Here is a 26,566-nt window from a genome sequence, read left to right as displayed (position 1 = left end):
ATCGGTATCGGATTGTTTAAAAACTGCCGATGGTCAGGGCCGATTATATTCTGTCAATCAAAAGGGTGCGGAAAGACGAGTTCAGACTGCAACTCATACATACTGTGTGTGAAGAAAATCACTCTCGTGTTGAATTTTAATGCATTAACAGTTTAAAAATAGTGCCGTTAAAGCAGGCTCTATTTGACCCTATGAATCACCCGTAGTTCAAGCCAGGGTTATTAAATATTATTTGTAGCGCCTCCCATCCAATAACCACAAAAAGATTTGTGATTTATTACTTCTGATAAGAATTAAAGTTTCAGTTTTCAAATTCTGTCCATTTTGTCATAAAATTCAAACAATAAATGGCGTTTTGACGCTCTTAAATGTGACGCGTCAGATCGCTGTAATGCCTCAGTTCAGGCAGCAGCTCGGAGCGAGAGACTTTTCTTCCTCTTTAATGGGCTATATGCACGGAGCGTTCTTTAGAACTTCCGCATTAATATAAGCCAGCTCGAAAACTTCCGGTGAGATGTCATTTGCTGGTGTGTTGAGCATCAGTAGTGTAATACTTAGTTTATAATCAGAATATAGTCACTTAAATAGTCAGGCATAGCATTAATTTAGTTATTCAAACGTAAGACGGCATACAAAATAAATAAATAAAGACGTACCTCATTGTTCCTCCTCGGCTAAATTCAATTCGACCATCAGTTTTCACACTTTTATGTGAAAAAAAGCTTCAAAAAGTAAATATTTATTAGTTTATTAGTATATTTATCTCTTTAGTTAGATTAATTGAATAAAATGTGTGTTTTTACAAGTGTGCTGAAATCATTGATCTTGCGCTGCACTGACTGTACAGCTGCTGTGATTACAAAGGGAAAGCGCGGTGCTTGCTTTCTGTCATGAATCACAAGAAAAGCTATTGTTTTTCTTAAGATTTTTTGAGTATTTCATACTTCACATTGACAAAATGTATTTTTAAACCTAGTTATTTTATAGTGTTTAATATTTAGTTAAAAACGAAGTGAAAAACGATTAGAGGAAATGGCTGATATAGCCTATGCGCAAATAAATGCTACTTTGCCTCCACCTGCTGGTTAAAGTCGTAATTATTGTCTTTTTTATTTTTAAATAAGTGTTTCCTATCAAATGTTGAATTTCCTACATATTGAAACATTCGGATTTACAATAGGGACAATCTCAGAAGGATGAACATGTAATGTTTGTGGTCATCACATTAAAAATAACATTTGCTGGGGGAAAAAATGCGTGTGCGTGTCTAATTACACATTTTTAAACGGTCCCAATAGCTTCGTCTTTATTGCAATCAATAAAACTGGTTTATTGGAAAATTAGGTAAATGTGAGAAGTGCATTAAAACATGAATACAACATTAAAAAGTAAACCACTGATGGTTTTGTGTCGATGTACAGCGACTACAGAATGAACAGCTAACAGTAACACCGGAAATGCCCGAGCTGGCTTAAGGACAACCAGCAGGTAACCGTGCATATAGCACATACAAGTTATATCTCGAAAAACATGAATGAACATCAAAGGTATGTGGAAATATATTGTACAACTTACCAGAATGTATCATGTCTCATGTAATCACTTTATTTGTGTTTCAACCGCGGATAGACGTCAATAAAACAGCTTGTGAACAATGTCACATCATGTCACTTTTACCTTAGGAATGTTTTCCAATGTTCACAGTTCCTTAGCTATCTAAACACTAGAGATGAGCTTATTTACTGTTAATTATATGTTTGTGCAAATTTGCCATGAAGACAAGTGCTTATGAAAACTACCTTATGTGATACTAAGTTTTATACATTTCAGTTTTTATTTGAGTGTAATTATTAAATCTGAAAATAATCAGCAGCTGAATATAATACCTCTGCTGTTAATTGTAACCTCTAATATTGTAGTGTACCAAATGAGAGGGTTCCCTGTATAGTTATTTGGGAGAGATTTTTTTTTCCTTAAGAAAAACCAATCTATCGGTATCGTCCGATATCATTCTGAATAATTGGCTATCGGTGTAGGCAGAGGAATTTAGTATCGGTGCATCTCTAGTTTTTAGTCATTTTCGCGGATCCGTGTGAACGGAGATAGTTTTGATAACGTTGTCATCTGTATAAAGAAAAAAAAAACGTTTCAGTTTTTAGTACATCATTGTCGTGCAAACGGCCTTCGACTCAGTTTTCAATTTCATAAAACACTTTTTGCAAAACACAACACACAATTCTCTATGTAACACAAAAATCCAACAGGAAGTATCTTGATTTCCTTTTTCAAACACAACCAATCAAAATGCCACACTAATTCATCAGTGCCTCACACTAACTCCTCACATGTGCAATGGATGCAAACAATGCAGACAGAGTAAGGGGTGCTGGAGGGAGTGCCAGAGGACGAGCCAGAGTTCGAATTAGAGGAGTTGGAAGGGGAGCAAGGGGAGGAAGAGGATAAGTCAGATGGGGAAGAGGAGAAGGACAAAGACCAGGAACAAGAAGAGTGGTCTCTGATGAGATTAGGGCTACTGTCAATGATCATGTGATCAACCACGGTTTAACAATGAGAAAGGCTGGACAGAGAGTCCAGCCTAATTTGAGTCGATTTACAGTGGCGGGTATAATTTGAACCTTTAGAAATGAGAACAGATATGTAACAATCTACTGTAATGTACACATGTTCTAATGTACACATAATATCTATTTCAGCATAACATACGGTATACTATAACTGGGTTATCATACTGTACAACAGTACAGCTGACTGTAAGAAGACATTCTGACTATAGTGTATAAAATAGTAATATATTACGTTACAGTTTATGGCACACACTCACACTGTTCTTGAATCTTCTACAGAGTGGAAAGGCGAAGGTTTCATGGAGGGTGAGGCCACATGTTCACTGAAGAGCAAGAGGCGGCTATCGTGAATTTGGTAATTTTGGTAATTTATTTATTTTTAATAAATAAATTGGTGGTCTTTAAGCCTGTCTTGCTGCTGTGGTGGTCATCTGCTCTGCCATGGGGGTCTTCAAGCCCATCTGCACTGCTGTGGCGGTCGTCTGCTCTGCCATTTGGGTATTTAATCCCGTCTCCAAGGCCACCTGCTTGGCCTGCTTCGCCCTGGCATCCTGCTCGGCCTGCTTTATCCTGCCCACCTGCTCTGTCTCTTTCTGCAGGCCCTTTTCCACTTCATGGACCTGGACCTCCATCCCACCCCCTGTTCTGCCTCCACTCTGCTTCCCTCCTAGACTTTTCTATCCATGTTAGGAGCGTCTGGAATACGGTCCTAAGGAGGTGGGGTATGTCACGATCACCAGTGAGAGTGCCTGTGATTACCACCAGAGGGCACTCCACCCCAGACTATTACTACACTATCACGGACTCCATTCCCCATAAACCTTTGCCCAGACTAAACAGCCATGATTTCATTCAGCTGTGTCTCATCTCATTACCTCTGCCTATAAAAGTCATGCATCTCTCAGTCACTCTTTGTTAAGTCTTGCCATTTGTCACACTGCATTTCTCAGTGTTTCCTTATTTCCAGGTCTCTTGGCTTTGATTCTCTGCACATTGTTCTGGAATACACTTTCGCCTGTGTTTATTGCCCTGTTGTGTTTGTTTAGTTTGATTGCTATGTGTATGGCCTTTGCCTGGAGTTGGATTACGATTGTGGATTACTCGTTAATAAGTACTGCGTTTGGATCCTCAAACTTCTTGTCCCAGTGCAGTTTTGTGACACATTTAAGGGTTCCTATTGTGGGATCATTTTATGGATTTAGTTTTAATTAATTTTATTTTAATTAAATTTTATCAATTAAACATCTTGTAAACATACATTATCACCAGAAAAAATATGAAATAACCCATTAAAAATGGAAGTATTATGCAATCATGAAATAACCTGTTAAAAAAATGAAAGTATTATGCAATCATTTAAGACATTTCTCCTTATATAGAACCTTTTTGACACAAAGTTTGTTTGTTTTTGTTTTTTCTGGGGTTCTATATAGAATGCAATTGATTTTTTTTTTTTCTAGGAGTGAATTAATTAAAAAAAAAAAAGAAAAAAAAAAGTGCCATGTATGAGCCATTTTGAGTTGTTTTGATTGTTTTGGGATTGGTTTTAAGTTGCTTTGATTGACTTCCTTGGTTTAGAACAGAGTTTATATTATCTATAATGTGTGTTGCTCTTGTCTATATTACAAATTGGTTGTGTATAAAGTGTCAAAATAAATTTGAAAGTTCTGTCTTCTTAAATAACAAGCCAAAGCGAATGTTTCAAGACATCTGCAACCCAACCTTCTGGGTTCCTCTCAAATCAATATCAACATGCTCTCAAAACAGCATCAAAACAGCTTTTCCTGTCAGGCCTTTTCATTTTTATGCTGTACAGCAATGTCACCACATACAAAGCATCTTTCTTAAATCATCATATCTCTGCTGTCTTTAAGCTTTGAGTTGAAGTGGTAGAGTATCCTGACTGGAAGCCGTGCTTTTAACATCATCAATATCGGATCCTTCCAAGGCCACACTGTCTCTTCTGATGTTATTCTGGTCCTCGTCATCATCATCATCGTCGTCGTCATCCTCCATTTTCTCTTTATCCATGAAGGCTACTTCGTTCTCATATCAAAAAGAGTTAGAGCTAGATGTGATGTACTTCTTTTTGGCCAAATCTCGAGTGCTCCATTGAGGCGTGATGGGAACCTCGTATGTGTTCTCAAAAGCGCGAATAGTCCATTTTGTAATGAATTTTCTCCTCAAAAAGGACTGGCGCAAAATGATGACCCTACAGATTTCGCTCGTCACGTAAGAGCTGTGACACTGAGTGGTCATGGCTGTAGCTTTCACCATGCCCTCCAAAATCACGACTATCTTCAGCTCCAGTTCCAGTTTGCTCACGTCATAGAATGGACTGTCCTCATCAATCTCATGGACAATGGTGATGTGGGACATTAAAAATATACGGCCAATACCAGTGTTGAATATATACATATTGGTAGACATATCCGATAGTTGTTTGCATCTCCACGGAAAACAGGAAGGCTGCTGTGAAGCTGTCGACATTCGAGATGCAAATCTGCTCTTGATTCTCCAAGTTCCTAGATGAAAGTGCAACAAGCCAGAATATTAATCCGAAGAGAAACCAGGACAGCAGGAAAGAGAGGCAGAAAGATGTCCAGCCAGGTAGTGTTGACCTTTTTCACTCATGTTGATGAACTGCACATTGCAGTGTCCGTCCTTGTTCCTGGTGATTCGAGTTCACTTTGCTGCCCATTTTTCCATTGCCGTAGCAATTTTGCACGGCGTTGGGGGACAGCTTCATCCTGAGAAATCCTGAGAAAATAACACAAAGTAAGAGTTTGAAGAGGAATGAGACCACAAAGAATGTGCTTGTTCCATTTCTCCTTTGGTCAACATTAATATCAAGAGTGATGTAACACTTGGCATAGCCTGACAGAACTATTCAGAAACACAGATGTATAGATTAGAGCTGCAGTCAGCAAATGATACACCACATACAATATATAATACAAAATATACAGATCAGGCATAACATTATGACCATCTTCCTAATATTATGTTGGTCCCCTTTTGCTGCCAAAATAGACGTGACCCGTTGAGGCATGGACTCCTCTAGACCCCTGAAGGTGTGCTGTGGTTTCTGGCACCAAGATGTTAGCAGCAGATCCTTTAAGTCCTGTAAGTTGCGAGGTGGGGCCTCCATGGATCGGACTTGTTTGTTCAGCACATCCCACAGATGCTCGATTGGATTGAGATCTGGAGAATTTGGAGGCCATGTAAACACCTCTAACTCATTGTTGTGCTCCTCAAACCATTCCTGAACCATTTTTGCTTTGTGGCAAGGTTTGCCTTCTTCCCATAGTGCATCCTGGTGCCATGTGTTCCCCTAGGTAAGTGAAGTACACGCACCCGGCCATCCACGTGATGTAAAAGAAAACATGATTCTACAGCTACAGTAGCTCATCTGTTGGATTGGACCACACGGGCCAGCTTTCGCTCCCCATGTGCATCAATGACCCTGCCACCGGTTCACCACTGTTTCTTCCTTGGACCACTTTTGATAGATACTGACCACTGCAGACCGGGAACACCCCACAAGAGCTGCAGTTTTGGAGATGCTCTGACCCAGTCGTCTGGCCATCTCAATTTGGCCCTTGTCAAACTCGCTCAAATCCTTACGCTTACCCATTTTTCCTGCTTCTAGCACATCAACTTTGAGGACAAAATGTTCACTTGCTGCCTAATATATCCCACCCACTAATAGGTGCCGTGATGAAGAGATAAGTGTTATTCACTTCACCTGTCAGTGGTCATAATGTTATGCCTGATCAGTGTATATAATATATAATGGCAATAAGATGAATATTTCTTTATAAATATATGGGTAGTTGACAAATGGACATAGACATGAACAAATACATTTTTAAAAGTACAAATATTAGGAAACACTAGGGTAAATTTTAAATGAATTAGTATTTTTATAGATGAATTGTAATAGACATTAGATATCTATTATATTTGTATTTCTACAAAATAATTAATGATATTGTGATGTGCTATTCAGTACACTCTAAATTACATGATGAGATTGAGACAAATTGAAAAAGCTGCTAAATGATAATAAAAATACATATTATTCTTCATCATCAAGTGGCTTCATCCCACATCCAGTAGTTACAGTGGTGCTCAGAATTATTGGCACCCTTGGTAAATACGAACAAAGAAGCTTGTAAAAATAAATATGCATTGTTTATCCTTTTGATATTTTATTTTTAAAAAAGTCACAAAAATCTAACCTTTTATTAAAGTAAAATAATTGAAAATGTAGGGAAAATCTCTTTATGAAATAAATGTTTTTCTCCAATACACGTTGGCCACAATTATTGGCAGCCTTTTATTCAATACTTTTTGCAACCTCCTTTTCCCAAGATAACAGCTCTGAGTCTTCACATATAATGCCTGATGAGTTTGGAGAACACCTGACAAGAGATCAGAGACATGCAGAATCTCTCCAGATCCTTCAGATTCCCAGCTCCATGTTGGTGCTCCTTCTCTTTAGTTCACTCCACTCATTTTCTTTAGGGTTCAGGTCAGGGGACTGGGACGGCCATGGCAGAAGCTTCATTTTGTGCTCAGTGACACATTTTTGTGTTGGTTTTGATGTTTGTTTTGGATCATTGTCCTGATGGAAGATCCAACCATGGCCCATTATAGGATTTGTAGCAGAAGCGGTCAGGTTTTGATTTTTTATCTGTTAGTATTTGATAGAATCCATGATACCATGTATTTGAACAAGATGTCCAGGACCTCCAGCAGAAAAATAGGCCCAGTATATTTAACCGTGGGCATGGGGTGCTTTTTATCCCTGTGTGCACCAAACTTTCCTCCTCACCACGCATTAGGACACTATAGACACACGTCTTCTTCCAGGCAGATTTGTAACATCTTTAGTTGATTGGAACTTAATTATTGCTCTGATAGTGGAAATGGGGATTTTCAATGCATTAGCTTTTTTCTTACAGCCACTTTCTATTTTGTGAAGCTCAACAATCTTTTGCTGCACATCAGAACTATATTCTTTGGTTTTACTCATTGTGATGAATGATTAAGGGAATTTGGCCTTTGTGTTTCCTCATGTTTATACTCCTGTGGAACAGGAAGTCATGGCTGGACAATTTCATGTTTATGATCACCCTGGTGTGCTAAAATATGTAAATGGGAATATACTTCTGAGATATTTTACTCATAAGAATTTCTAGGGGTGCCAATAATTGTGGCCAATGTGTTTTGGAGAAAAACATTTATTTAATAATGTGATTTTCCCCCCACTTTCAATTCTTTTCCTTCAATGAAAGGTTAGATTTTTGCTAATTTTATGAATTAAAGATCAAAAGGATAAACAATGCAGTTTTATTTTTACAGTCATCTTTGATCATATTTACCAAGGGTGCCAATAATTATGACCACAACTGTATATCTTAAAATAGTTTACTTTTTTTATGAAGGAAAGTAAAAAGCATGTCATGTCAACTAACCATATTTCTTTTGTAACTTGTTAAAATAAGCTTGTGCATATTTGTTTTGACCTTTACACTTGAACGCGTACCATAATATAAATAACATGTAAATACATTAATAAATAAAACTATATATAATATAATATATAAGACTAAATATAATATATAATATATAAATAATTATGAATCTAGAAAATGGTAACAACACAAATATACTATTGAGAAGTGTTGCATATTAAAGATAGTGAATCAGAAAGCAATAAAGAAAGATACATCTATAGGGAAGGCAAACTAGATCATTCGTGCTAGCATGCACCTAAATAACAATTTAGGTTTAGGCCTCCAACACAAACTAAAGCCATAAAATTTAAAGTGACAATTGTCTAACAATTTAAAAATGTGGTACCGCTTAACATTAAGGTTCCCTTTGTAAAGGGTTTATAAAGGTGTTTGTTAATGACTAATAACTCATTTACAAATGCATTATAAGTATTTGATAAGAAGTTATAACTGCATGAATAACTTTGAATAACTTAATACCTGCATGAATAACTTAATACCTGCCAAATAGTGAGCCATTTTTAAGTCGCATGTTATACAGGTGCATCTCAATAAATTAGAATGTCGCGGAAAAGTTCATTTATTTCAGTAATTCAACTCAAATTGTGGAACTCGTGTATTAAATAAATTCAATGCACACAGACTGAAGTACTTTAAGTCTTTAGTTCTTTTAATTGTGATGATTTTGGCTCACATTTAACAAAAACCCACCAATTCATTATCTCAACTAATTAGGGCAATGGACAGTTGGCAGCAACCAATCAGAGAGGAGCAAATCTATTTCCGCAGATTGCAGTTGTTGTTGTCCGGTGGGACAGATCAGTCAAACACCATGGGACTTGATGGTGGTTTCGATCATCTCACTCAGTGTTGGCCAAAGCTCAAGCCGATCGAAGAATAGTTTTAAAAAGCCTGTTAATCTCCGCCCAGGCTGTCAGGTCATGCAGCTGTGATGATTACAGCATCTCTCACCGTAACCACAGGCTGCCTTCATGATAACATGATGTAATACACAAGAATCAGGTTTAAATAAATGATACGACTGCCGAGCAGAATATTATCCTTTCTTTCCGTATTTATTGTGAAGTTTTCAAGACAAAATAATGTATTTATACATGTATTTAACATGGAAGTAAATATGTTTGTTTACATTCGTTCGTTCGATCTGTTCAGAGATGTTGTTTGTTCAACAGTTAACACCATGTCGTTTCTACAAGTCTTTCTATAAGTCTTCAGGCTCCTGCTGCATCCTTGCAAGGAATATTATGTATTAATGAATAGGCTGTATAAGAATATTTACAAAGTAAAATTGGGGTTGGTAAGATTTTTTTTCAAACATTTTTAAATGTATTTTCAAAAATAGCCTACATTAAAAGCTGTAATGAGAAATATTATTACTATTTAAAATCTATTTCAATATATTTTAAAATGTAATTTATTCCAGTGATGGCAAAGCTGAATTTTTAGCATATTACAATGGTTTCTGAAGGATCATGTGACACTGAAGACTCTTTTAATATACTATTTTAATATATTTTTTATCGAAACCACCATCAAGTCTTTTGGTATCTTCAGTGTCACATGATCCTTCAGAAATCATTTTAATACGCTGATTTGAGAAACATTTCATCTTATTTTCAATGTTTTGCTGCTTAATATTTTTGTGGAAACATACATTTTTTTCCCAGGATTTTTTGAGCAATAGGAAGTACACTTTATTTGAAATAAAAATCTTTGCAAATGTCCTTTTTAATCATTGTGTGATTAAAGTATCTTGCTAAATAAAGTATCTTTTAAAAAATTAAATAATAATATTCATAATAATAAATAAAAATCTTACTTACCCCAAACTTGAACAGCAGTGTATATTAAAATGAGAACAAATTTCTAATACAGTTAAACCTAAAAAAAACAAACAAAAAACCAAATAGCACACGACAAACAAGAAAGCTATAACAATGAGCTAATAATCATAATGTGATTAATGTATTTCTATGGCTTTACAATGTGTTTTTTTCCCCCTCATTTGTTTGTGATTGCTGGATAAGGTTTTTAAGACTGCACAAAGAGCTATTTCTAGAATGGAATATTTTGAGCATAGCTACAAAAGAAAAAAAAAAAAAAAAGTATTTTCACTAGGCTATATAGATTTACGTTTAAAGATGTAAAGAAACTTTACGTTTAAAGACTTTTCCAGACCAGGAAATCACAATTTTAACATTCTGTGATTTTTCCATGACCATAGGAACCCATACAAATACATTTAAAATCAAGAAGACAGAAATAAAAAAAAGAGGAGGAAACTTGCTGCTGATATTAACCAACATAAATACACACTTTGCAGTACTAAACAATAATGGCTTTTTCCTAATGAATAATAAAGGCTAATAATTTCTAATAAAAGCTCATTGCTTTTCAAAGAATAACATTGTCTCTGAAGCACATGAAGGATTGCTAATTTTACAGTGAGTTCTGGTAAATCTATTGCCTTCAAGTGATCAGTATCACAAAGATGATAGAGGACCGATGATCAGGTCATTCTTCATCACTTCTCAACCTGCAGTAAACTCATCAGCATCCTGGGATTGAAGTTTCTACTCCAGGCATCTTTATTTAACCTGAGCATACGTCACATCACTAGATCCAGCACCTGAAAATATATGAATGAATTCAAAATGCACATTTCTAGTTTTTATATAAAGAATTTCATTTCACTCAATAATACATGTAGATGAAGTTTTCAGTGGTTTCTTGTGAATTGTGATTGATGTTTTTAGTTTGACGCTCACCTTGATCTGTTTCCAGCTTCAGTTCAGAGTACAGGCCGTCACAACTCTCAGTGTTTTTGACTAGAAGATGAAAACAGTTCATATCACGAGTGCTTACTGTACGTCCAACAGTGATATGAAATATAACATTATAACATGCTAAAAGAGAGCAGAGACTTTTGTGTCGGTTTACCTTTGTTTTCTTTCTCTTTCTTCTGTTTGTTTGTAGATTTCATTTCAATCTCAGCATATGTGATCTCAGTCGGTCCACTTTCACCGTCTACAATGAACAACAGAAAGAAATAAGACACCTGGATGAACTTGATTTCCTTTGCAAAAATCACAGCGATACAAAAAAGATGGATTTGATTTCCAGTTTCTTTAGAGAAGAGCTACTGAACTCATCATAATGACATAAATTACTTTAAATAACATCATTAGTTACCTGTGCTTCTGTCTCTATTAATAGTTGTGTCAACTGAGTCATAGACGTGTGCAGTTCCTGTAATAAATTAATACATGAATGAATATTTTTAAATATATTTTTAAAAGATTTTTGTCATCCATCTTATAAATTCAATCCCACAGAAAAATATTGATTTCATGTTGACAAACTTAAAAAATAAAGCACTAGACATAATATTTAATGTGCTATTAACATTGTAAATTACAGAAAAAAATATTTTGTTATGTATTTTTGATCAAATAAAACCAAATGACATCTAGCTGAAATATATATGTTAGACAAATATATTGTTAAACTTTGAAAGAGTGAAATTTCATAGCTGTGAGATCCATCCTGTTATGGACTAAGTGTCTTTTATCTCATCTTGTAAAGATTTATGGGTCTTTATTAATGGGTAATGAGTAAAGACTGACCAGACAGCAGTGTCTTGTATCCGTCTTCACTCTGGTTCTGCTCTGATGTCTGACTGATGTTCTGCTGTTGACTGACAGCAGAGGGAGACTCAGATCTTCCACCTAGTAAAACACAAACTGTTTGTCAATGTTTTGAGGAAAACTGACTTTTCATCTTTTTCATGTATGCTTGAGAATGACAAACTGTTTAATGACATGTTTTTATTTATTTATCACATTATGTTTACATTAGGCTGCCTCACTCTGCCTACTGTCTTCAGGCAGCAAATGAAACCTGATAAATTACTAATTTGGAGCTCTTTACATTTGCAGTATATCAAACAACTACTGAACAAGATGGAGGACTCACTGTTTAACCTTTTAAGTCCTGAAGGCATTTTTAGAGTTGTTTAGAGTGACATACACAAAAGTAAAGACTCATAACTCCAAAACTATAGCAAGGAGAGTCAAAATGTATGTATAGTTTGATAGAAAACTTTTTAACTTTTTAGAAGAAAAAAAGATTACATTTGGACATTGTCATGCTGAGAAACTGCTTATAAAATACAAAAAAAAAAAAAAAAAAAATTTTTTACATATCTTTCTTATTTGACATGCAATAACTCAGAAGGAAATAAGGTAGGAGGACAACTCTTTTTTGGTGGAGTTCCCCTACATGTGAGCTGCATCTGGATAAAGTAATCAAAATTTACAGCATTTGGAACCAAGGTAGTCTTTTTGTTTAGCCCTTGACCCCCCTAATGGGCATTTTCAAAATTGTTCCTCCATGAGGAATATCTAGTGATCGACACAAGGGATTATGTTGATTTTGGACCAGTGTTGTGCTGAATTTTGACCCCCTGCCAAATTATTACCCCCCTCGTTGAAGTCACTACCTGATTGCCTAATCTTAAGCACACCCCTAATCCTAACCCCTCCCCTAAACTCTACTCCTAAACCTACCAATACTAGGAGGGTAATAATCTGGCAGGGGGTCGAAATTCGGCGCAACACCGGCCCTCCTTATAAGTCAGGGGTGTCCAAACTTGGTCCTGAAGGGCCACTGTCCTGTAGAGTTTAGCTCCAACCAGCTCCAAAACACCTGCAGAAAGTTTCTAGTATGCCTAATTAGTCCTTGATTAGCTGGTTTAGGTGTGTTTAATTGGGGTTGGAGCTAAACTTTTTTCAGGACACCCCTGCTAAAAGTGAACTAAGGGGCTGCTTAGGGCCCACTAGGGGGCCCCCAACAGCACATGAAATGACAGCTTGATTTTTACAGAGCACATATCAGTTCTGGTGGCTCTGTCCCAATACTGTACAACTCGACGTACATTCACATCACACATTAACTCAGCGGTAGAGTTACACTTTAAAGCCTTGTCAGTTAAACATTTTCCTTTGCATGCTGTTATGAGTGACAATGTGACATAAATGCATGTCCTTAATGGGTTAAATGAGTTTCAATGATTTCAATATACAACCCCATTTCCAGAGAAGTTGGGACAAAGGCAAAATAATAGTGAAAAGGTTATAGAATATCCGGTTTTGAAATGGTCAACAATAAGCAGGTGAATTGGTAACAGGTGAGGGTGTCGTGTTTTGATATAAAAGGAGCATTTACCAAAGATTCTGTCTTTGCAAGCAAAGATGGGTCATGGCTCACCACTTTGTGCCAAATTTGAGAGAATTGTCAGACAAATCAAAAATCACATTTCTTTCACCATCTACCATACATAATTGAAAAGATTCTGCAAATCCAGAGAAATCTCAGTCTGTGTAGGGCAAGGCAGGAAATTTCTGTTGAATGTGCATGACCTTTGAGCCCTCAGATAGCATTGCATTAGAAACCGTCATGCTGCTGTGTTAAAATAGCCACATGGGCTCGGGAGTACTTTGGAAAGCCATTGTCACTTAACACAGTCTGCCGCTGCATCAAGAGATGCAACTTGAATCTCTGTTACTCAAGGAGAAAGTTATACATCAATTCTATACAGAGATGCCAGCAAATTCTCGGGGCCCGAGCTCATCGCAGATGGTCTAAAAGACAGTGAAATGTGTACTGTGGTCAGATGAGTCCATATTTCAGCTTATTTTTGGAAAAAATGGGCATTGATGGACATTCTCAGTCCAAAGATGAAAAGGACCATCCAGACTTTCATCAGCGACAGGTGCAAAAGCAAACATCTGTCATGGTAAATGGTATGACCCCCATCTTCACACAGATCTTCAACAGATCACTGGAGCTGTACGAAGTCCCCTCATGCTTCAAACGCTCCATCATCATCCCCATCCCAAGGAAACCCAAAATTACTGGACTTAATGACTACAGACCTGTGGCTCTAACGTCTGTGGCCATGAAATCATTTGAAAGACTGGTTTTGGCTTATCTGAAGGACATCACTGGACCCTTACTGGACCCCCTGCAGTTTGCTTACGGAGCAAACAGGTCTGTGAATGATGCAGTCAATATGGGACTGCATTATGTTCTGCAGCATCTGGACAGACCAGGAACTTATGTGAGGATCCTGTTTGTGGACTTCAGCTCTGCTTTTAACACCATCATCCCATCACTGCTCCAGCCCAAATTAACTCAGCTCTCCATGCCCACCTCTGTCTGTCAGTGGATCACCAGCTTCCTGACAGACAAGCAGCAGCTAGTGAGGCTGGGAAAATTCTCATCCAGCACCCGCACCATCAGCACCGGCGACCCTCAGGGCTGTGTTCTCTCCCCACTGCTCTTCTCTCTGTATACCAATGGCTGCATCTCTAAAGATCCCTCTGTCAAGCTCCTGAAGTTTGCAGATGACACCACACTGATCGGCCTGATCCAGGACGGTGACGAGTCTGCTTACAGACTGGAGGTTGAACAGCTGGCTGTCTGGTGCAGTCTTAACAACCTGGAGCTCAACACGCTCAAGACAGTGGAGATGATTGTGGACTTCAGGAGAAACCCCCCTGCTCTCCCCCCACTCACCATTATAAACAGCACTGTGACTGCAGTGGAGTCATTCAGGTTCCTGGGCACCACAATCTTCCAGGACCTGAAGTGGGACAACTACATTGAGTCCATTGTGAAAAAGGCCCAGCAGAGGTTGTACTTCCTTCACCAGCTGAGGAAGTTCAACCTACCACAGGAGCTGCTGAAACAGTTTTACTCTGCCATCAATGAATCCATCCTCTGCACTTCTATATCTGTCTGGTTCAGCTTAGCTACCAAATCTGGCCTCAGAAGACTAAAGAGGGTAGTCCGGTCTGCTGACCGGAGAACCACTCTCCAAGAACTGTACTTATCCAGAGTGAGAAAAAGGGCAAAGAAAATCACTCTGGACCCCTCACATCCAGCACACTTCCTCTTTGAACTGTTGACATCTGGTCGACGCTACAGAGCTCTGAGCACCATAACGACCAGACACAGGAACAGTTTCTTCCCTTAGGCAATCCATCTCATGAACACTTGACAAACACAGAACACACAACACTATTATACATTATTTACTTAAAACACATACTTATTTATATTTCAAATTTGCACACATAACAGTACATACAAATTGACTATATTATATATTGTTTTTTGCTTTTTTTTTGCACTTTGTCTATCTTGTATATTTGTATATTATTCTTTTATTCTTTTTATTATCTGTGTCTTGTCTTGTTGCTGTCACTCTGTTGCACTGTGGAGCTTCTGTCACTAAAACAAATTCCTAGTATGTGTAAACATACCTGGCAATAAAGCTCTTTCTGATTCTGATTCTGATGAGTGACTTGCATATGTGTGAAGATACCACTGATGTGGAGGCGTATATTGGGATTGTGCAGAGACATATACTGCCAACAAGATGACATCTTTCCTGCGAAGCAAGACAATGCCAGGCCTCATTCTGCACGTGATAAATCAGAATGGTTTTGTAGACACTCTACACCGTAGAAGGGCTGTGCTTGACTGTGCTTGACTGAAAATGTTTGGCCCATCATGAAAAGGAGAATCAGACAACAATGACCACCGACTGTTGAGCAGCTGTCTTGGATCAGGTGAGACTGGGCAAAAATTTCACTTGCAAAACAACAGTTAGTATCCTCAGTTCCTGAACAATTAAAAAGTGTAATTAAAAGGAATGGTGATTGGACACAGTGGTAAACATGCCTCTGTCCCAACTTTTTTTGAGTCTGTTTAAGTCATCAAAATCAATGTTTATATTTACAAAATATACTTGGTTGGCCAGTGAACACATTGAAAATCTTTTCTTTGTACTTTTGTCAGTTAGATAAAGGTTAACAAACCTCAGATTCTTGCATTTTACTGCATTTTACAAAATGTCCCAACTTTTCTGGAAATGGGATTGTAGATAACATAAATATTTTTATAAATACTTTTCAGAATTGAAATAAGAAGCCTAATTTAAGATGGTCTCCCAGCCTGACCAGCTGAAAATTGCCCAAAAATCCTTTACAACCAGCAAACATACAAACTTTACCAGGTTGGGAGACCAGATAAGACCAGAAAACCAGCTTAGACTGATGTAGGATTGAAGCTCAGAAGGTTTAGAAACAGATCTAGTGTCTGAAAATGTGTTGCTGAATTTTAATATGTCAGATAATGAACCTTTGTTGTTTCTGTAGCGCCACAGCAGGACCAAGAAGACAATGATAAAAAAAACAACTGTCAGTCCTGCAGTCACTCCAATTATCACAAGACAGAGACCATTAGATCCTGAGGCTGGGGACACAGAGATACATGTATTTTTACATTTAGATTAGTGTTGTAAATTGTACAGAAACATTTCAACTGTGTTTTTAGTTCCTACTCTCACCTCTGACTGAAATCCAGCTCTTGGGCGACTCTCCTATCTCTGGGTGTTTGCAGTAGTAGAAACCCTCATGTGACTTTGAGACAGTAGGGATGATCATCTCTGTAGTTTGATTCTGGATGAGTGATCCATCTTTATAGAAATCAGCTCTGAGGTTTGATAGGGTTTTATTTTGATATAAACAGTGTAGAGTCAGATTATCTCCTTCAGTCACAGGATGAACAGGACTCTCCAGAATCACACCAGCTACAGAAACACAGAAAACATGCAATCCCTTAAGAAAAAGGAGTTTATTCAAGTGTGTTATTAGTACACTTCTTTAAACTAAAATAAGAAAGTATACTTTCAGTCTACATTTTCTGTATTCCTCAGAAATATACTTCATGTACTTCTCAGAAATATACTTAAAATTGCACTTAAGTGAACTTGACTTATACTGACAGAAAAGTCTAAGTATATTTGGACTATACTTGTTCTCAATCTTCTGATTGAGATATACTTAAAGCATAATTAAGTATTATAAGTATACTTGGCTTGTAGTTGTGTTTACTCCTTTGAGTAGCCTATTAAATACTTTTTCACATAGTTGTACATACTGTCTTATAAACTTACATTGTTTTAAAATATTGATTCATAAAGAAAACAGACATGTTCCTAATTCTGAGCATCTGAATGTTTGTGTAGGTTAATCCACTGGTCGTGTACTACTGTACATAGGAATTTACTTCAAATCTACTCTTTCCCCGCCATTGACTGAATTCTCCAAGTAGGTATAACTGCAGACTGGAGATCTCCAAAACGGGGCGTGAACTCCAAGTGCAAATACTTTGGCTGTTGACTCTGGATTCATCGAATTGTCATTGACTTGCATTTCAAAATAAATGTTAGTAAATTAATCATTGTTTCTATTTGATATTAGAACAAAAAGTTATAAAATATGCCATATAAATAAATATGCTCCGTGAGCAAATAAATATGCCTGGTCAGTGGCATTCGGACCAGAGTTTGAAACTCTGCTCAATGATGTAAGCGGAAATCCCCTGTGAACTCTCCAGCGAGCTCTCCCAGTGCAGCATAGGAAAGCATTGGGGGCGTCCCGGAGCTTGAGATTCGCAGGGTAGAGGGGGGTAGTGACGCTGGGTGCAACTAATAATGTGCCAATGTCTGGTGTCTGGTTGGGAAGTTACAGACGGCCCGGCTCAGCGATATCATATCCCACGATCTTATTAACTGCTTATCACCTAAACTGTCATTTTCTTTAGCACGCTATTCAGTGCAAATCCCATCTGGCAGTCAATTTCACTGGTTAAGTTTAGGGTGCAGGGTAGGTTTAGGGTTAGAATTTGTTGTAGCATAGCATTGTAGGAAATCAGCACTGAATTTGACATGACAAATGAAATCTTTAGAATTGGCGGCAGAGTGGAGTTGGGGAAAAAATCATGCATGCGTACCATGTGCCTGTCTATCAATGGGAAGAAGGCATGCCCTATTTTGGAGCTCCCACCCTCATTTAGAGACCTCCACAAGTAGGGCTTGCTGCAGCCTGTGGTGGACATTCAACTGCACCCACATCCAAGTGTGACGTCAGAAGCCACACCCATGCCTAATATGTCACCTTGTGACTCCACATAGATATTAGGCTTGTTCGACTTCATGCAGCGATGTACAGACCGATCGGCGGCTGACTTGAAGCAGTGCATGCCGGTAAGAAATTTTGTCCGACATGAGACAGCGGCAACGCCATGTGACCATGACGTATGGCTTCAAAGTACCGCAAGAGTAAGTCGAGAGCAGTCGCCTGAGTCAGCCAGCGCAGTTTAGTGGAACTGGTAAAAACAGACACTGTAAGCAGTACATAAAGTATTGATGAAGTGAAATAAATGCAATATTTGACTAATACACAGATGTTTCAGAGACATTTTCATTCAATACTTTATGTTCAACATAAATGCGGCGGCGAAAAATAGTGGAGCAAAATGGACTGTGGCAAAGTGGAAAACTGTTCTGTGGTCAGACGAATCAAAATTTGAAGTTCTTTTTGGAAAACTGGGACGCCATGTCATCTGGACTAAAGAGGACAAGGACAACCCAAGTTGTTATCAGCGCTCAGTTCAGAAGCCTGCATCTCTGATGGTATGCGGTTGCATGAGTGCGTGTGGCATGGGTAGCTTACACATCTGGAAAGGCACCATCAATGCTGAAAGGTATATCCAAGTTCTAGAACAACATATGCTCCCATCCAGACGTCGTCTCTTTCAGGGAAGACCTTGCATTTTCCAATATGACAATGCCAGACCACATACTGCATCAATTACAACATCATGGCTGCGTAGAAGAAGGATCCAGGTACTGAAATGGCCAGCCTGCAGTCCAGATCTTTCACCCATAGAAAACATTTGGCGCATCATAAAGAGGAAGATGCGACAGAGAAGACCTAAGACAGTTGAGCAACTAGAAGCCTGTATTAGACAAGAATGGGACAACATTCATATTCCTAAACTTGAGCAACTTGTCTCCTCAGTCCCCAAACGTTTGCAGACTGTTATAAAAAAAGAAGAGGGGATGCCACACAGTGGTAAACATGGCCTTGTCCCAACTTTTTTGAGATGTGTTGATGCCATGAAATTTAAAATCAACTTATTTTTCCCTTAAAATGATACATTTTCTCAGTTTAAACATTTGATATGTCATCTATGTTGTATTCTGAATAAAATATTGAAATCTGAAACTTTCACATCATTGCATTCCTTTTTTATTCACAATTTGTACAGTGTCCCAACTTTCTACTTGCTACTCTTTGTCTTCTTTCTTTTCCTGTCTTTACTTTCACTTCTGTATATACGTGTAATCTTTGTGTATATTTAGCCGTATAGCCTATAGGTATTCGTAGTTTCATATATTAAATCCATTATAATCATGCTCGATTGTTTCTGTTGCTCATTCAGCAAATCAAGTCACTTTTACGTTCCGATTTTGCAAACTGCTTTAATCCCTTGAATTTAATCCCTTTTGGAATAAGGCTGTCATGTAACAAAATGTGGAAAAAGTGAAGCGCTGTGAATACTTGCCGGATGCACTGTAAGTTCACTTTTAGTACAGATGCAGTACAAATGAGAAAAATAATTGTGAAGTAGTTGTGCACTTAAAGTTACTACTGTTACACTTAAAATATGTATATTTTTATATATTAAAAAGTAGGCCAATTTAGCAGTATTGAAATAGTACACTTACAATTTTACTACTAGTACATTGATATTAGTACACATACGATGTAAATGCTAGAATAGGAACTTATTTCTCGTGGCCAGAGGAATAATCTCATTTTATAATAGTCGATAAGGAAAACTGATAGTTTGCTGGACTAATTAGACCAGTCTTTCTAAATTAACTATTAAACTAGAACTAATCCTAAACCATATATGTAATTAATTATAATCCGTTGTAATTAATTCACAATTTATGTGCATAATTCCCTTTTTGGTCGATTTATATTATAATTGATCATAACGCGTTATGATTTAATTATATATATATATATTTCACCCATAATTTGAGCTAATTAATTAATTCGTTGTAATCCGTTGCACAATATAACATGACGACTACATGAAAGAGCTTTAACTGTTATAAAAATACAGATTTGTGAGCATTAGTGGAACTGAAGTTTTCAGAATAAACAAACAGCAGTGTCGTCATTAGAGCTCATGCAGCTGCTCTTGAGAAACTTGAGAACATGAAGTCAAACAAGCCTATCTATCTATCGGTCTATATATATATATATATATATATACTGTGACTCCCTCTCCCCGTGTCGCCCCAGAAACCCGATTTGTTGTATTTTGGTATCCGATTGAAAGGATTTTTAGGCATAAGAATAGTAGTGTAACGGTTTTCCACTGGAGGCGAGTGTAGCGAACCCAAGTGCAGTTTATTGAACAGAAATATGAACTAAATACAAAACATAGACATGGCTTGACTTGACTTGAAACAAAAACAAACTCACCAACAGCAGATTACAGTGAAAAAAATCTAAACCAGACAACAATGAAACATGATGGCTATTTATACAAAGATAAAGAATTACAAACAAGGAACACCTGTGAAGAATCGAGACAATGACCCAATCACAAAACAGAACTGATAAACCACATGACTAAATCAAACAATGACAACATAACACATGAGACTAGGGAAGCACATGACATGATCACATGAGGACAAGGGAATCACATAACATCAGGGAGCACATGGCAAACATAACAAAGCACTTGAACTTGGCAAACAAAGCATGAACGTGAAAAATAAACCATGAAATATGAACATGAAACATAACACCAAAACAAGACATTACAGAATCCCCCCTCTAAGGGCAGCTCCCAACGCCCAACATAAACCAAAACAAGACAGTCCAGGAGGGTGGTAGAGTGGAGGCAGTCTAGGGGGAAGGATGGTGGGCCAGGACCTGGACACGGCATGACAATGGTGGACCTGGGCTGACCTGGGCAGACCTGGGCTGTGGAGTGTGGGAGGACCTGGGCCATGGAGTGTGGGTGGACCTGGGCCGTGGAGCACGGGCAGCCTTGGCAGGCTAGGACACCTCCAGGGCAGTGCTGGCAGTTCAGGGAACCAAGGCAGCGCCGGCATCTCAGGGGGCCACAGAGGTGCAGGCAGTTCAAGGGACCATGGTAGTTGAGGCAGTTCAAGGGACTACGGTGGCGTAGGCAGTTCAAGGGACCATGGCAATGCAGGCAGTTCAAAGGACCATGGTGGTGCAGGCAGTTTAAGGGACCATGATGGTGTGGGCAGTTCAAGGGACCATGGCGGTGCAGGCAGTTCAAGGGGCCAGAGAGGCGCTGCCTCCGTGGCCTTAGCCAGGTACCTACTGCCCCTCCCATCCCCTATGCTATGGGGTCATGGCCTGGAGCAGGTCAGGGGCTGGAGTCCCCTCTGGATGCTGGTCAAGGGCTGGAGCCGATGTGTGTGCAGCCGACACACATAAAATGGCCGTGGCCATAATGGTCAGCACTGCATTCTCTGTAGACTCTGGTGCGGTAGCCGCCTTGGCTGAGGGCTCAGGCGTGACAGCCATCTTGGCTGAGGGCTCAGGTGTGGTAGCCATCTTTACTGAGGGCTCAGGCATGGTAGCCATCTTGGCTGAGGGCTCAGGCATGGCAGGCATCTTTGCTGAGGGTTCAGATGTGGCAGCCATCTTAGCTGAGGGCTCAGGCTTGGCAGCTATCTTGGCTGAGGGTTCAGGTGTGACAGCTATCTCTGCTGAGGGCTCAGGCGTGGCAGCCATCTTTGTTGAGGGCTCAGGCATGGCAGCCGTCTTTGTTGAGGGCTCAGGCATGGCAGCCATCTTTGCTGAGGGCTCAGGCATGGCAGCCATCTTTGTTGAGGGCTCAGGCATGGCAGACGTCTTTGTTGAGGGCTCAGGCGTGGCAGCCATCTTTGCTGAGGGCTCAGGTGTGGCAGCCCATCTTGGCTGAGGGTTCAGGTGTGACAGCTATCTCTGCTGAGGGCTCAGGCGTGGCAGCCATCTTTGTTGAGGGCTCAGGCGTGGCAGCCATCTTTGCTGAGGGCTCAGGTGTGGCAGCCATCTTTACTGAGGGCTCAGGCATGGCAGCCATCTTGGCTGAGGGCTCAGGTGTAGCAGCAATCTTGGCTGAGGGTTCAGATGCGGCAGCCATCTTGGCTGAGGGCTTAGGCATGGCAGCCATCTTTGTTGAGGGCTCAGGTGTGGCAGCCATCTTTGCTGAGGGCTCAGGCGTGGCAGCCATCTTGGGACGAGACTCTGGATGGACAGGCATGAAGTTGCAGTCATGACCTGAACAGTCTGTGGTTGGGCAAGCATGGCATGAACAGACTGTGGCTGGGCAGGCACGACGTGAACAGTCTGTGGCTGGGCAGGCATGACGGGAACAGTCTGTGGCTGGGCAGGCGTGGCATGCATAATTCCGGACATGATGGTCGGGGTGTGGAAAAACTCTGGTCTCACTTTTAGGGGAGAATGCTGATCCTTGGAAAATGTAACAATTACAATAGGGTTTCAGTGCTACGCGCTTGAACTCCTAATAATATTAATAAACGATTGCAGCTTCAGACACAACATTTTTTTCTTCTTTATAGTTCATTTGAGGCTGTTTCTATGGCGTTATTTTTATGACAAATGTCGAGAAAGCTCATCCATGTATGTGTGAGCATGAATCTCTCTCAGTCACAAAACAGTGACTGAGTTACTGAAGTTACTGAGATACTTCTGCATATATTCTCATAAGCTAAAACTATGCTACAAGTATTAAAATAGTAAACTACTATACTTATACAGTGCATCCGGAAAGTATTCACAGCACTTCACTTTTTCCACATTTTGTTATGTTACAGCCTTATTCCTCAAAATTCTACACACAATACCCCATAATGACAAATTGAAAGAAGTTTGTTTGAAATCTTTGCAAATTTATAAAAAATTAAAAACGAAAAAATGACGTGAATAAGTATTCTCAGCCTTTGCTCACTACATTGTTGAAGCACCATTGGCACCAATTACAGCCTCAAGTCTTTTTGAATATGATGCTACAAGCTTGGCACACCTATTTTTTGGGCAGTTTCTCCCATTCTTCTTTGCAGGACCTCTTAAGCTCCATCAGGTTGGATGGGGAGCGTCGGTGCACAGCCATTTTCAGATCTCTCTAGAGATGTTCAATCGGGTTCAAGTCTGGGCTCTGGCTGGGCCACTCAAGGGCATTCACAGAGTTGTCCCATAGCCATTTTCATCATTTTCATCAAGGATGTCTCTGTACATTGCTGCATTCCTCTTTCCCTCTATCCTGACAAGTCTCCCAGTTCCTGCCGCTGAATAACAGCCCCACAGCATGATGCTGCTACCTCCATTCTTCACTGTAGGGATGGTACTGGCCAGGTGATAAACGGTGCCTGGTTTCCTCCAGACATGACGCTTGCTATTCAGGCCAAAGGGTTCAATCTTTGTTTCATCAAACCAGAAAATTTTGTCCTCCAGTTGGGCTGTCATGTGCCTTTTACCGAGGAGTGGCTTCCGTCTGGTCACTCTACCATACAGGCCTGATTGGTGGAGTGCTGCAGAGAGGGTTCTGGAAGGTTCTCCTCTCTCCACAGAGAAACGCTGGAGCTCTGTCAGAGTGACCATCAGATTCTTGGTCACCACCCTGACTAGGGCCCTTCTCCCCCGATTGCTTAGTTTGGCCGGCCACTCTAGGAAGAGTCCTGGTGGTTCCAAACTTCTTCCATTTATGGATGATGAAGGCCACTGTGCTCATTGGGACCTTCAATGCTGCAGAAATTTTTCTGTACCCTTCCCCAGATCTGTGCCTAGATACAATCCTGTCTCAGAGATCTACAGACAACTCCTTGGAGTTCATGGCTTGGTTTGTGCTCTGACATGCACTTTTAAATGTGGGACCTTATATAGACAGGTGTGTGCCTTTCCAAATCATGTCCAATCAATTGAATTTACCACAGGTGGACTCCAATCAAGTTGTAGAAGCATCTCAAGGATGATCGGTGGAAACAGGATGCACCTGAGCTCAATTTTGAGTGTCATGGCAAAAGCTGTGAATACTTATTTACATGTGATTTTTTTGTTTTTTATTTGTAATAAATTTCAAAGATTTCAAACAAAATTCTTTCACGTTGTCATTATGGGGTATTGTTTTTAGAATTTTGAGGGGGAAAAATGAATTTAATCCCTTTTGGAATAAGGCTGTCATGTAACAAAATGTGGAAAAAGTGAAGCGCTGTGAATACTTGCCGGATGCACTGTAAGTTCACTTTTAGTACAGATGCAGTACAAATGAGAAAAATAATTGTGAAGTAGTTGTGCACTTAAAGTTACTACTGTTACACTTAAAATATGTATATTTTTATATATTAAAAAGTAGGCCAATTTAGCAGTATTGAAATAGTACACTTACAATTTTACTACTAGTACATTGATATTAGTACACATACGATGTAAAGTATACTTAAAAATATACTTAAACATTACTTATACTTAATAAAATGAACTTGAAGTATACTTTTTCGTAAGGGAATAGAATGCAAAATGGTAACATAATAAAAACAATACAAAATAAAAAATAGATGTTTATATTTTCTACTGCCCACTGTTTTATGAGTGTTTTTAGTGTATTGCTTTGACGTTCTGGCATGTTGTTTACTGGCCAAAGTCACCGCTGTATCTAATTGTTCTTGTTTAATCAACCTGTTTATGGACTGATTGTAAACTGTCAGTGAAATGAATAAGTACAGAAACACAGACTCACAGTGTACAGAGATATTAACAGGATGAGACTTTGCTCCAGATTCAGACTGACACCAGTACACTCCAGTGTGTGATATTCTGGTGGAGCTGATTTTACATGTAGATCCTGTTTGTGATCCAAACACTGATGATGAACAATCTTCCAGCCCCCCACGGTCTGTGTATCTTCTGACTGTCCATCCATCAGAGTTACTCTTGTTCTCACAGCTCAGAGAGAGAGAGACAGATGTGAAGTGTTGAGTTCTGCTGGGACTGATGATCAGAGACACTGGAGGAGAAACACCTGACAACACAATTACAGCTATAATTTGAAAATTGTGTTCATTGAAGATGTGTTCAAACTATGTGTGAACTCACCAGTGACCCACAGTAGTTGTGTGTTGCTGTTTGTTGTGTAATTTTCTCTCTCTGCTCTGCACACATAAACTCCTGTGTGGTTTAGAGCAGCAGAACTGACAGTGTATTTTCCTCCAGCTCCTCTGCTGCTGTCTGAAAGCAGCTCATAATGAACTCTGAGGTCTGTAAAAAAAAATTAAAATGTGTAGTTAACACTTTAAGGAACTACTATCCAATCTGGCCCTTAATTACATTTGTATTAAAACATGAACCTGAATACACTGGGTTACATTGATGTAACTGTGTTCAGTTTGATCAATAGCTCTTATGTTGTTACAGAGGGATTTGGTTATGAGGGTAATTCCCGGTAATGAGGGATTGGGTTCTCAAAGTAGACTTCACAGTTTGTTGCCCATGAAAGTTTTAGACACCAAAGCATGTGCCCTACATACCCAGTCCATGTCTAGATTCAGACGTATTAAATATATTTCACTTCCATAATGTACATTTATAACTAACCTGATGAGCCAGTTACAGTTTGAGTAAACCAGCTGAATGTCCAGCCTGTAGAGGAGCTGTTAACCTCACAGATCAGAGTCACTGGATCTCCTTCAGTCAACCACTTCTGAGGAGAAACACTTAAAACTGCTCTGGGATCTGAAATTGACAAATCACTCATTAATAACATGTTAACATAGACTGTAAGAAACATTACAGTGTCAAAAGGCCAACATTTGGCACAATGCAAAAACTTAAAAGACAATAAAGGTTCTTTAGGGTAAATAATCTTTGTGTTAATAATCTAGAGCTCGACCCACAGTGTCACACCACCAACATCTACACCAGCAGTCACAGAGACACACCATTCAACAAAGTGTTGTGCAGCTGCAGCAGTTTACATGAACATTTAAAATGATCTACAGTAGATGATAGTGTTGGATAAACTGGTACTGTTTCTGACCAGTAGGTGGTACTGTCACCAAACCTGGCATCTATGATCAGATAAATGGATCAAGAAATCTTTATTGAATAAGAATTCAAAGAAAGTCGTTGTTTTTGCGGATTGGTGGCAAAGTGGTATTTGTTGCACATGATGGATAAGAATGGCTGTTTTCGGTTTTATAGCGATTTCTTCACCAAATTCAATTTTAATTGTGAGAAAAAAGATGATATGAAAGTTATTAAAAGTGTTCCGTTTTTAACATGTTTCATACATTATTTGATATTAATTTAGGCAAAATAAGTAATATTGGTAAGAAGTGAACACTAATAAGATTAAAAGGAATTGTCTTGTGCAGGAAACTATCCTGGTCGTATAGGAAGAGATTATATTCTTCAACATCTTAGTAAGAAATCAATAAATGAATTCAGAAACAAATATCTT

At 39.0% G+C, this 26,566-nt stretch overlaps 3 protein-coding genes across 13 annotated transcripts in view; all 3 read right to left on the bottom strand.

The window, feature by feature from the left end:
• LOC127508703 (Fc receptor-like protein 5) overlaps positions 1-26,566 on the bottom strand; it is a 113,174-nt gene that overhangs the window by 22,163 nt on the left and 64,445 nt on the right. Inside the window, exons 14-23 of one of the 6 annotated variants that reach the window (XM_051886879.1) lie at positions 25,702-25,839; positions 25,204-25,365; positions 24,848-25,129; positions 16,548-16,790; positions 16,340-16,453; positions 11,758-11,859; positions 11,324-11,380; positions 11,072-11,158; positions 10,900-10,959; positions 10,668-10,760 (exon numbers count right to left, since the gene is read on the bottom strand). In XM_051886879.1, the coding sequence (XP_051742839.1) occupies positions 10,720-10,760; positions 10,900-10,959; positions 11,072-11,158; positions 11,324-11,380; positions 11,758-11,859; positions 16,340-16,453; positions 16,548-16,790; positions 24,848-25,129; positions 25,204-25,365; positions 25,702-25,839 (1,286 nt within the window). In that variant the 3' untranslated portion in view covers positions 10,668-10,719. Of the gene's footprint in view, positions 1-9,167; positions 10,761-10,899; positions 10,960-11,071; positions 11,159-11,323; positions 11,381-11,757; positions 11,860-16,339; positions 16,454-16,547; positions 16,791-22,414; positions 22,564-24,847; positions 25,130-25,203; positions 25,366-25,701; positions 25,840-26,566 lie in introns of those variants that run through there. The other 5 variants (XM_051886880.1, XM_051886881.1, XM_051886883.1 and 2 more) reach the window with 5 other exon arrangements.
• The window catches only part of LOC127508707 (Fc receptor-like protein 5), a 77,480-nt gene that overhangs the window by 22,047 nt on the left and 28,867 nt on the right, over positions 1-26,566 (bottom strand). The gene's annotated exons all lie outside the window — the stretch shown is intronic.
• The window catches only part of LOC127508704 (Fc receptor-like protein 5), a 112,427-nt gene that overhangs the window by 79,185 nt on the left and 6,676 nt on the right, over positions 1-26,566 (bottom strand). The gene's annotated exons all lie outside the window — the stretch shown is intronic.

This window comes from Ctenopharyngodon idella, chromosome 3 (genome assembly GCF_019924925.1).
Source record: "Ctenopharyngodon idella isolate HZGC_01 chromosome 3, HZGC01, whole genome shotgun sequence".
In the NCBI taxonomy this organism is placed as follows: Eukaryota; Metazoa; Chordata; class Actinopteri; order Cypriniformes; family Xenocyprididae; genus Ctenopharyngodon; species Ctenopharyngodon idella.
The sequence above is the reverse complement of the archived record's forward strand: the minus strand, read 5'-3'. Positions and strand labels throughout refer to the sequence as shown.